Source organism: Acanthaster planci, linkage group LG21 (assembly GCF_054643075.1).
Source record: "Acanthaster planci isolate LZ-2023a linkage group LG21, COTS_SCS, whole genome shotgun sequence".
In the NCBI taxonomy this organism is placed as follows: Eukaryota; Metazoa; Echinodermata; class Asteroidea; order Valvatida; family Acanthasteridae; genus Acanthaster; species Acanthaster planci.
In genome coordinates, this window is record NC_141797.1 from 5586734 (window position 1) to 5599589 (window position 12856).

The following is a 12856-nucleotide window of genomic DNA, read 5'->3' on the forward strand; positions in this document are numbered from 1 at the left end:
TTTTTCTTCCAAAAAAGCTCCCACGGGACGCCAGGGAAATGGAGATTAGAAAGTTCAAATTAAAAATTCCGGTTGTTCATCCTCTTTATTATAGTTTTTCCTCTCTTTTTTTCCACAAGATGTTTTATTTTTCCATTTGTTTCCTTAAATAAAATTGTCATCTCGCGCACAAAAAACTGCCACATTCAGTGGCAATGGACCTGTATTATCCTTCAATTTCCGGAAAACATGAAAGTGTATTAAATTTTTGGGATTCGTTTCTTTATTTTGTGTATTTTTTTTTTCGTTTTGAGTCATTTTTACTGCGTAACCGGCCCTGGAGGTGATATTAAATTGTGCATTCCTCCAAATGGCGGTATTTCTGCTCGTAAGGTCATTAATATTTTGTGATCACACGGGGTTTTTACAATACGACATGCCATAATCAGGAAGATCATGGAAATATTTCTGTAAATCCTGAAATTGGGACTGATAGTTTCCAATTAGAGTATTTTCTTCACAAAAAGCAGCGAATTGCGGGCCTATTTTGGGTAGAGGCCGGCAGCTTCGTTCAGAGCTGAACAGATTTTACTATTGTTTTAGGGTATCTTTGGGGAAAGGCAAATAAAAAAATCGTGGCTAACCGCCATAGATTGAAACGAAAAATGATCTTCTGGCCATAATCTTGAATTTCAAGTGAAAAACAAAACAAACAAAAACAAAAACGGAAGCAAACCTCTTTAAGAGAATCACCAGCCGGTGCTATTTCGGTCTGATTTCGTACTGTTTTCTATGGGCGGGTATTAGACGTACAGTCCACCAATTCAAGCCCAATGAAAACAGTGTAAAATCAGCATAGTTCAGATCTCAATAACACGCATATACACATACCAACATCCCTGAGATTCAGAAATACTAACGAAATAATTGTCTGGTCCCTAATGTCTAATTTCTTTTCAATTTTTTGTCGGTTAAATAATTACATTTTTAATTATTCCCACCAAACGAAATCACCCCCCGAAAAGTGATTTTCGGAAGTCCGACTGCAGTCATTTTTCAAGTGTTACCCCTCAACGTTCTCGGGCATCATTATGTAGGCCTACTAGGACCATATTTCAACCGTAGTTTTTAGCCATTCTGCTCTCAAAGCTCAAAGACCCAGGGAGTTGATCCTGGCAACAATTTACACAATCTCACCATTTTTGGGGGGTCAAACAATCTCCTTTTTCAAAAGATACTGCGGGGCCACTTTTAATGCTGATGAGCTGTTCAGAAATTCTCACTTGAATTAGTGGACTGCACCCTTAGGTGCAGTGCTACCAGAAACGAAGACGTCAGAGAGATCCCGACTTGATTCAAGTCTAGCCCACGTGTGAAATGTTCAACGAATCATGCGTTTTGCCGAAGCCAGACTATCTGCCTCGGGAGTAGTGCTACAAAGAGTCCAGGTACTACACTGGGGATATGGCGTGATTTTTGGATTTTAATTGCTGACGAAAGGCCCGCTACAGACAGTCAGTCAATGGCTCCCCGTCTTTTAGGGAACAGGTAGGTATTTCGTTTTTAATTTGGAGCTAATCATTCGGCTATACTTATTCAAGTAAAAAGAAATTCCAAAGGTGTGGGGTAATGGTGATGGGTGTGGAGTTGCTTTTAATTTATTGGCATGAGTCCCCAAGCCCTTTTTGCACAAGAGTCATGTTGTTCAGTTGACTTGCATGACTTGCGGGCCTTGAGGTTCTTCTTTATAATTTGCACTTTTGTGCCACAAAGTCTGTCAGTACGTGACTGGTTAGCCCAAATTCATGCACTTTGATATAGTCTGCACTGGCCAACCCCTTAAGTAAGAGTTTTCGATGGAGCTCGAAGTAGTTTATTGTGCAAATTATGCAAATTTGGATATGCTCCACTGATTCAGATGGGGAGTGCAGTGTGTATGTATGTATGTATGTATTAGAGGGCAGACACACCCAAGCTTTCTGTGTGAATACACATGCATGCACATACTGTGTGTGACAGCTAATGCTTATAAAATACAGTGCATTTCAAATGTATATCTTCCAAGAATGATACATGTAGTTGCCAGTTGGAAAACTGGCTACCCGATAGGGCCAGCATAGTGGTAGCCACTTGGCCCCGCCCACAGGGAATAATGCCTGTTGGGCCATCGAAATGTATGCCAAGACTTTTGGGGGACAATCTGGTATGGAGCTTGTCTGCTCTGGGTGGATGCCCCGTTCTGTACGTGTGAACGCCATGCTTGGGTAAGATACCCCGTTCTGTGTGAACGCCATGCTTGGGTAGGACGCCTCGTTCTGTGTGAACGCTCCGCTCTTTGTGGACCCTCATTCTTCTGTCTGAACTCCAGACTCTGGTTGGATTCTCGTTCTGTGTGAATGCCCCGCACTGTGTGGACCCCCCCCCCCGTTCTGTGGAATGTCCAGGTATGTGTGGACCCTCATTCTCTATGATCAGCCTGAGATTGTGAACAAGCCCTTGGAGGACTTTGGGCCTGATTGAATGTTCACTGCCCCGGGGGCAACCTTTCTAGAAGGCCAGCAAAATTTATCACCTGGAGAGAGGTATCGGCTGGACCATTGTAATAGCTGATACCTGTTGAGTGACGTTTATGTAAGTTTAAGATTGGAAGTAATTGTAAATATATTCATGTATCATCTTTTAAATTGAATTAAATCATTATTATATTTTGTTATTGTAGTTGCCAACTTTAGGTATTGTTTTGTGGATTGACTTGTCCTTGTCTTGTGGCACCCCAGTCTCTACTAATCGCTGTGACCATACCCACGGGAAGCACAGACTCGTGATGTGATGGCCGTTTTCATTACATTTTGACATTTCCAAGACTATTGGCATGAGCTGTGAGACACTTATTGAAAATTGTTCTTGTGCTCAATAAACTATTAAATATGAAAGTGTGTTGATAAAATACGAACAGGTATGTAGTTTGTATACACAGAACGCTTATCCAATTCGGCGATCATTTGCCACATTTTTATATTACATGTAAAGCGTATGGTTTACTCTGGTTTACATGTTTAACGTTGTTTAGCCTTCTCCAAATGTTCAGTCATAACGATTTGTATAAGCATGTTGAAGAAAGCAGCAGGAATTTACAACTTATACAAGAATATAAATTTCGTTTTTACACACTTTTTCGCAACATCCAAATAAAAAGGGTAAGCTCTGTGGAAACATTCAGTTGTAGAAGTACCACAACACTAAATATTAAAAGTGGAATACATTTGACCGCCGGTTTTAAAGTGTGCTTTTGAGACGGGCTCAGGGGATTGGACGCGACTAAAGCCCGAGCCGCAGGCGAGGGGATTATCAGCGTTCATTTTCCGGTTCATGCACATATTTATTTACATTTATAAACACCGTTAGTCTTATCAACTAACGTTTAAGACCGGCTCTGCAAGGAGAGCAAACGGTGATAATGCGGGTCGGACATGAGTTTTGTCCATTCTCCTGAGCCAGTCTTAAATGCAAGTTTAAGTTTGGTCAAGAAATATTTAATCGCTTATGAAAATGCATAAAACGACTTCGTATGTACACACTTTCCACAGTCATTTAAGAATAGGTTAATACTAGGAATACTTTATGTTCTATGAATTGTTCTATGAAGACATTAATTTATTAATAATTGATTGTATAATGAAACAATTGCAAATATACAATGAAATCGTGTTTTAACATTAACTATATCTACTGATGACACTCTTTGTGTAATATTAAAGTTTGTAAACAGGCAAAAAGCTCATTCATTCATTCATAAAATGGACTTTACTTATGATCCGTAACTTATGTAATTTCACTCTTCACTTGCTGCCTAAATTTCGAAGTGGAATGTACTTATCAATCATAACTACACGATCCAACTCTCTTTTTTTGCTGCTTAATCTTTAAAATTTAGACTTTATATCTGCACACTTTCTGACGGCGTCCATGTACAGGGCAATTCGTTTGAAATTTTAAGTTCTATATACACTCCATAAAAGTATGAATTATCACAATCCATTCATAGTATAACTGTATTTTTACGTATTAAGAATTCCTGAAAGTGATAAATTAATTCTAATAGTAAATGACTATATGATGTAATTAATGCAATGAAAAACAGAACTTAATCATTATAGCTGTATGCGCACCCAACTCTGTCTCAACCTTGCAGCATCTGTTACGTGAGATCTACTTGTTTGGTATGCGAATATTCGGAAACAAGTATTTAAGGACAGCAATCAAATACGGGCATTGTGGTATCACACCATACACCAAATACATGCCCATAAGTATAACTTTAGGTTTGAAGCGACCAATGTTTTTCGGACGTATAGAGATAAATTGAAATATCTTGCCTTCTTATCCCAGTTTCTTTATCTCACCCTTGGTTTGATCAAGTTTAGCAATTTTTGAAACGAAAGGAATTTCAGAGAACCGTAGTCGTCGGTGGTTCTTGTATGTCTTTTGGCATGAATGCGATTCTCATAAGTGAGTCCTCGTACTTTAGGCATTTGTGATTCTGTTAGATCCACAACAATCCTTCCTTTAGGAGGTGAAGCTTTGAATATTATGGATTAATATAGGCCTAACATGGTGTAGGGAAACACATTTGAGAAATATATCGTTGGAAATCACAAACGAGTTTCATCCTCCGGGCAGGTATTGGCCCTACGGCAAACTGCGATATCACTACTTGTGCTTAACTTTGGTGCACCCTGCTGAGCAGCGTTTGAGGAATCTCGACTACCACTAGCCGAGCAACGTGCTGAAATCATGCTGAAGATTGTATACAGGTATGGATTAAGGGATGAGTTGATGGGCAGAATGAACACCACGGTCCAGGCGTACATATGCGGCTGAATGATGACGGCACCGGTCTGAGAGAGAAGACCCATGACGATAACAGGCATCCAACAACAGAAATCGGTCCCCACGATGACAGCCATCCGGAGCGCCACGCTCATTTCTTCTCTGTTCGACTGATGGAGAGTAGAGCCCCGGATCCGTGAACCCTTCACCCTTTGATAAGATTGCCTGACCGTTATGAAGATGACAAGATAACATAGGGCAACAATGATGAAACAGAGCAAATTGACACCCAGAAAAAGAACAATGGAATAGACCCAAGCCGGTCTGTGGTCCTGCGCTACAGGAATCTTGAAACTGTCATGACCAAATGGGCTGCCGACGTCCCCCTCTTCAAGTCTGTAGCTGGCAGGTTTTGTGATGAGTGGTAGGCCAATACAGACATCTGACAGACCATAGACGTCTGAATCTACGTCTGAGCCAACCAAGATGGTGGGGAGGCTACTGAGAATGAACGCCCCAAACCAAATTATGACAGCAGCTACTTGAGCAGTTGGCTTGGCCAATCGAACGCTCCCAGGAGGCAAAACAACACACAAGAACCGATCTACACTGATGAGTGTGATGAAAAACACGCTTGCCTCGCTGGATAAAACTGAAATAATGCCAGCAATTTTACATAAGGTACTCAGTCTCCATTGTGAAGCGAATGTGTAATACGTTTCACCCATAGCTAAATCTGCCGATGCAATAATTACCATGTAGACCCCCATGAGAAAGTCGGAAACAGCCAAATTCAGAATGAGAAAATTGTGCACGTATTTGGTACCCTGGCCGACGTTTGCCTTCACCGATGTCAAACACCGCCAAACAACTACACCCAAATTACCAACCAGGGCGCTCAGGCCAAGAAACCACATGGAGACACGAAGGAATGTGTTCTGCATGAGACTTCCACAGTTAAAGAGAGGCGATTGCTCTTCGGTGGTAAAGCAGTTAGCTGGGTCAAATGACTGCAACTTCTTGAATTCGCAGCACAAACGGTAGTCATCCAGATACCTATTTAGATGCACAAGGTGAACACGAGTAACTTTATTACACCAATCACAAGACTGACCTCTTTTTTTCCATTCTACAAGCTGTAGATAATGGTAATGGCAGCCCTACAGCTTTGGAGAAAGCACTGCATTACTCACAATGTTTGAAGTTTGGTGAGCTCCAGGACAGCTGACGGATGGATATTAATGGACTCATCCCTTGCTTTTGCGTCTTGTCCGCGAATCAACACCCTGGAAGAATAGGTAAACAATTTAACACTACCCAACAACAATGGCCAACTTTGAAAGAAAAAGGAAAAGCGTGCATATCATTAGTAACCAGGAACAGATCCAAAAAAGAACCGAGTTGGTGTCAAAACTAACATCCCTATCATTGATAGAGACAAATAACAAGGGTGTTAACTTTAGACCACGGGCAATCCACAAGAAACATACAATAGATCATACTTACAAAATTTGGAGTTCCTTCAGTCCTCTGAATGCAAATTCCGCGATACTTGTCAAGGGAACGTCTTTTATGACACTGTTACAATCAGAAGAAGACCATGCAAAATGTAATTTCGATGATCTTTCTACCTGTTTTCTGGTAATTTCATTTGTGGTTCCTCCTATACGGTAGTAATGAGAGACACCTGTAGTCAGTGTGTAGTAATAAAGTATGTAATAAGGAGCCAACGAATTAGTGGAATTATGGGTAGAGGTTAAAACGTTGGCCTTCATTGGCTTCAAAGACCTTAAAGTCAAAGGATGACCTCTGTCGAGCCTTGAAATTTTTATACTCATTTGCACAAAAAAGCTGTTGTATCTGTTCATATTTAGTGTTCCAATCATTCATCGTTTTATTTTTTGCACACAAACACAAAGTTACAATAAAATTTTAGGGGAACTCAGATCACTTCCAAAAGGCTTGTATTGTGCCGATAACCGTTCGAAAAAAGAAACCCACAGCACTGCAAGCCAGCCAATAGGCAGCCGCCATTTAGAAAACCACAAGCATCCGCTACTTTCCATCGCATCCTTGGCCAAAAAAACAGCCCAGTGTACTCTCATGCGATCGAAAAAAAATAACAAAATTGACAGCACTTACATTCCTTGAAGCATGTCGAGTCCTTTGAAGGCGTCATTTGCTAAAGTGGTGAAATTATCCTGCGAGATATTCCTGTTCAAAGATATTACACAAAACCGGCACCATTGTATATCCTAACTCGAACCGACTAACCAAACCACTGTTGATAACAAAGTTTTCGTGGCAAAATGCCGACGTGTGAAGCAATTAATGTGTATTGCTGCAACGGCATTACGTTTGGATCGTTGGCACAAAATTTGGAAAGCAAGGCCGATTGAGCTTGGTGCGTGGAGTGCACGTAATGCAATAATGACAGGTTTTCTCAGTTTGTTTGCATATGCAAAAAAGATTACCTTTAAAGGTTATTCCTGCAATTTTTTTTTGCACTAAAGTTTTTTTATTCTCTGAGAAAAACGCTCAGTTCAGCGTCTTTTTGATTTTTATGTCTTACTAAATTTGGCTTAGCAACTATACGCATTATACAATAATAAACTACTTCTACGTTTCCAATGATGGTATTTTGCGATACAAGCCTTGTTTATCAACCGTGACGGGGTATAGTCAAATCGGGTGACCACTTATTGTTTTTAAATATGTTGCAGTAAAATATCCTAGTATCATAGAATAAAAGAGAATAACTATGTCTTTGGTCGTTCTTTAACAAACATCCACTCAGGAGAATGGACGCCAATAATGGCCCAAGTCGGTAGCTAAGGACACCATTAGAGCGTCCGTTCTCTGTATCAGACGGTCAATTAAAAAACAAAGGCCGGCCCTCTCGCCAGTTGTCATAAACAATTCCCTTTTATGGAGATTTGGCACGTACTACATAATACATTAATACCCGATCCGACTATCCCAACACTACTGTGATGCTAATATATCACCGTATGACGCAATACAGTAGGCAAATTTATAAGTGAGGCTTTTTCGTGACGCTGACTGGTCTCACTTATCAGTTTGCCTAATGCATTGCATAATACGATAATACATTAGAATCACAGTTCTTACAGGCCTTACTTATAAGTAGTGGTGGGTAGTCGGATCGGGTGCCATTATAAATCATTGTCCATTTTACCGTGGTGGTCTTAATCAACGTTTAAGCACATAAACACATATTTTTTCTATATATAAGTAACTAATGTGAGTCAGACAGCCAAACAAGTTTAAAAAACCATAACTTCCACAGAGTCTTCCCCAATTTTGCTTTTCGTACCCCTTTACGGTATACGTTAGAGGTACGTGCCTCCGCGAGCCTATGCTTTATGAATCGTTAAGTACAAGCCACGGGACGGCTCTTGATCAATATTAATCGCTCTTCTATTTAATCAAAAGTGTGAAAAACACAGGTCATTCATTTAGGACTCTGGCAAACCAAAAAGATGCATGAATTTTGTTGATATTGGAGCCCTAAGAGCGGTGTTAAGCGTAGTAAGACGTTTCGTGTTTGCTTAAAACGTTCACAGAAGCTACCATCAGGTTTGTAGCCATTGAACTCCACTGCCCAGTTACTACACAGCGTCCGTCACACTCTTCAATTAACGTGTTATTCATTGCAAATGTGTTTTGCTGTGTGTATTGCATCTGCTAATGGTACGAAACACTCGGATAAAGTTCAACTATTAAGGTCAGTTAATGAACTAAACTGAAGTAACTAGATTGTCATGTTGCATGCCAAACTTACAGCCAAAGGAGTTTGCTCAACCCATCGAATGACAGCGTTTGGATGTCTCGTATGCCATTGTTGGTGAGGAACCTGCAAAACAAAAACAACAAAATAAATAGGTTTGAAGAAACGAACTCCTTGGGAAAGCTCTGGATATTACAGACAGTTGTTTTTTACCAGGCAGGCCAGAATGTGCACTCAATAAGCGCATTTATTGCATAATGTTTGTTTTACTGTCCTTTTTCTCCTTTCATGATGGATGCTAGAAATCATAAAACAGATGTGGCTTACTTATGCATTCTTTAAAAATTGTAGCACGCCATTGGCAGATCTATAAAATGGGGGGGGGGCATTTGCGGTTTTGAAAGGGGAATAGGGTGCGTCTGATATATTTTTTTAAGAAAACAAATCTTCGAAGTAATTGAATAATCAATATAGAGGGCCAAAGAAAGAAATGGAAAAAAGTAAAATGAGGAAGTATCTCCCAATCTTCAAAATGGAAAAATCGACAAATGGGTGGAGGGGATGACTTGGCTGCGCTGAATCTGATAATGCCTGTTCAAAATCCTCTTCTAGGATCAAGAGCCAGTTCTAGACCGTGCCCAAAGAGTCGAGATCCTGTTCTGGAACTGTGTCAAGAATTCAAGAGCCTGTTCTGGACCGTGTCTCATGAGTTTAAATACCTGTTCTGGACCCTGCTTCAACAATTTTAATGTCTACTATAGACCATGCCTCAAAAAATCAAGAGCCTTTTCTAGACCATGCCTCAAAAGATCAAAGGCCTGTTCTAGACCGTGCGTTAAGAGTTTAAGAATTCGTTCTTGACCGTACCTCAAGAGTTCTGGAGACTTTTCTAGACCGTGCCCAAAGAGATCGAAAGTCTGTTCTGGACCGTGCCTCAAGAGATCAAGAGCTTTGTTCAGAAAATGTCATGAATGTTCAAAGGCCTGTTCTAGTCCATGCCCAAAGATTTTAAGAATTCGTTCTTGACCGTACCAGAAGAGTTGAAGAGCCTGTTCTAGACTGTGCTTCAAAGGTTCAAGAGCCTGATCTTGAACGTGCGGAGGGAGTTTAAAAAAACGTTCTAACTGGATTTCAATAGTTCAAGAACCTGTTCTACTCCACATGGCACTAATTAAAGAAATTGTTTTGACCGTGACCGAGTAGCTCAAGAGCCTGCTGTAGACCATGCCTAAAGGGTTTAAACGCCTGTTTGAGGCCGTGTCTTGAGGTTTTAAGAGTCGGGTCCCTCCGAAGGTTTATCTGTTTCCGTTTGCACAAGCGCTTACAACACGCGGAACGATACTTGCGACACTCCAGCATCGCAAGCATTGGCTTTTTCCACTTAGTGAAGTTGTTTGTACATTTACATGATTTTCCCTTCAAGCCTCTCAAACAAGCCGTTTACAGTCAAATAACTCTCTGACTTACAGGGATTGAAGCTTCAGGAATCGTTTCAAAAGGCCTTGGTCCAATTTTTTGACAGAGCCACCAGTAAGTTCTCTGAAACGATTAATAAAACTTGCAGTTAGAGATATAATTTTTATACTCGAAGGTATGTCGTCGTAGAACACAAGTGACCTGGTGTACTTACCGATAAGAAAGCGCTATGACACCAACACGTAAAGATATCCCAAGTTACAGGTTGAAATGGGAGCTGTTTGTCACATTGATTATATTACACATGCAACAAACTTTGGCCTATTCTAGCAGTTGTATTGCGATCATGTCACAGATGCACTTACAGCACATTCGTAATAGCTGCCATGTTATCAATTGTATCCGCTGTCCATCCCGATTGACATCTAACATAGAGGGCGTCATTATTATAGTAGCACGTACACTCACTTGGACAACGGTTCACATCTGAAATGGACAGTTTGAGGTAGACGCTAATTAGCTTGAGTGTTCATTAGCATTCATTAGTAACGATTTTTGATGTTTCGCTAGCAAAAAAAATTCAAATCAATAATGGCTATTGACTGGTCATAGGAAAGGTGTTCAACATTGTTCGAAAGAGTTAGTCATATAGTAAAAAAAAAAGGAAACATTATTCCGAAATTTTTGGTTAGAGCCTTCACACCAGAGAGGGTCCAAGCATGGCACGGATAAATTGATTTGAAAATGAAGAACTAAAGAGTTGCAGAGCAAAGTCTCAAAAGTAACTGATAGAGAACCTCTGTTTTTCTCTGGGTTAACTGAGAAAGTATGTCTGGCTCGGCAAAAATGGCCCTTAAGCCTATGTGTAACAAATTGATTTTAATGTGGAGTAAAATTTGTGTATTTTTGACCTCTGTTGCAAATTCCGTTTCCGAGATACGGTAAAATTTAGAATTTATCTCTGACAGATGTAGGCAACGGTCTGTTATATACAGAGGCGTAGCATAATTAAGGGCCCTTTTTTAGAGTGGGTCACAAATAAACATTTTTTAGAACAAAAACTGAAGAGCTAGCACGGAACATTTCAGAGCTTTAATTTCATACCACAATTCCTTTCGTCTTCGCCGAGCAAGCAGTGCTTGGTGCCATCACAGACTTCCATCCAAAGAATACATTGTTTGCTTCCTCGGCACTGGAAAAACCCAGGACAGCTAATATTGTCTGGACAGAAAACATTTTTCGAAAACAAAGATAATAAATATTAACTAAATTATAAAACATTTGTTCATGTCTGTTCTGGGGGAAACCCTTCCTTCCAGCTGGTAGCAGTAATCGGGTTGTAATTTTCCGGAACGTTTCATACATTTTCGGAAAGAAACAATCAAACAAACTTAAGAAAAGATATGAAGAAACAGTTCACGCCACACCATATTACGGACCTTGTACAACGTGCGAAAAATACTCACAGCACTGCTGTTCATCGAATCCGTAGGGACAGTCCGTAAAGCCATTACAAACAGCTTGGGGCGAAATACACAGCGTTGAATTCTCACATTGAAAATCAGGCTCACCTGAACACTCATTCGGCCCTAAAAACCAACACACTGAAAATTAACTGTTTGAACTGTTGCACAAAATAACACAATCTTCATTGAAACTCGGAATCAGCCGTGGGTGACATTGAGAAATAGCAGTGACTCCTTGTAGCACATGTGAAGGCCAACAAAACATTTTGTTTGAAAACATAAACATACGAAAGCTAAATCTCACAGTGGTAAGCAACAAGGGAAAACTTTACAGTGAAAAGAATCATGAGGATCCAACTATCCGTGACACCCACCAAATCATAGGCTATAAAACATACTGCGATATTTAATGAGTTTGTTGTCCTCAAGTTTTGAATGTGTGTGCTTTGCAATGGGGGAAATGTGGTACTCACAAATTTCAAATACCTCGACCTTCATTCGGAAACCCCTTCTCCTGAATGACCCATCAGTTTGAAACATAACACGAATGTTTGGACGCATTGAAGTTACTCTCGTAACACTTGTTGTTCCGAACAAGCGCAAACTGTTTGGTGGCCTTTCGGCAATATCCCCAAGCTCCAAACCCGGCCCCACTACCGTGACGAAGTCAGACGATGTCACAGTTTTGAAATCCAAGATGCTGATGACAATGAATCCATTTGAAGCGCTAAACTCCCAGTGGCAGCTCAGGTAGTTGGGATACCGGTCGGGGTAGTTCGGAGAGGTCAGATTGTAGGGAAGATCCTCCTCCAGATGGATTTCACTCTCTCCACAGAGATCTAACGATGATAAAATAAAACAAACAAACAAACAAAACATACGCACTGACATAATTTAGCAGAAGAGGGTTTCTGCGGATGCTTCTGCCCGGAAATGAATCAGATAGGTCTTTGGCCAGCATTTGCTTAAGTGTCACCACTCTTGTAAACACTTGTATTTTGTCCCTTCAACGGTTTGAACTCAAACATGGGTTTGTTGTTACGGTCATTTTAAGTCCGAGGCTACATATGCCCCTGTTCGCGCGCATTAAGCACTGCAGTGAATACGTTTTTTTTGCTCAACTGTTTGGGGAAAATGGGTCCTGCGCCAGAACGCTACGATCAATTTTCACAAATTGACCACAAAGAGTTATTTGAAAGGCTCTTGCACTTCTCAGCACCTAAAAACTGCGCTTCAATTTTTTGTCAATTAAATAATTAGCGAAAAGGCCGCCCAAAGAGGACACTCTAAATAGTAACATAGAAAATCTGCATATTCGTGACGTATATTTGAGAATGCTTTTAGATATCATGCAAACCAAATTGTTGCCACCTATACAGATAGGGTAAGCCTGCATCACTTTCCAACCGAAACA

General features: G+C 40.5%; 1 protein-coding gene across 1 annotated transcript in view; it reads right to left on the minus strand.

Moving 5' to 3' along the window:
* Positions 1–1967: 1967 nt before the first annotated feature.
* Positions 1968–12856, minus strand: part of LOC110989412 (CUB and sushi domain-containing protein 3-like) — a 73647-nt gene continuing 62758 nt past the window's right edge. The window contains exons 18-27 of the mRNA XM_087131434.1: positions 11916–12281; positions 11443–11565; positions 11081–11197; positions 10342–10462; positions 10028–10099; positions 8615–8686; positions 6952–7023; positions 6316–6387; positions 6003–6095; positions 1968–5865 (exon numbers count right to left, since the gene is read on the minus strand). Of these exons, the coding sequence (XP_086987560.1) occupies positions 4632–5865; positions 6003–6095; positions 6316–6387; positions 6952–7023; positions 8615–8686; positions 10028–10099; positions 10342–10462; positions 11081–11197; positions 11443–11565; positions 11916–12281 (2342 nt within the window). The 3' untranslated portion in view covers positions 1968–4631. The remainder of the gene's footprint in view (positions 5866–6002; positions 6096–6315; positions 6388–6951; positions 7024–8614; positions 8687–10027; positions 10100–10341; positions 10463–11080; positions 11198–11442; positions 11566–11915; positions 12282–12856) is intronic.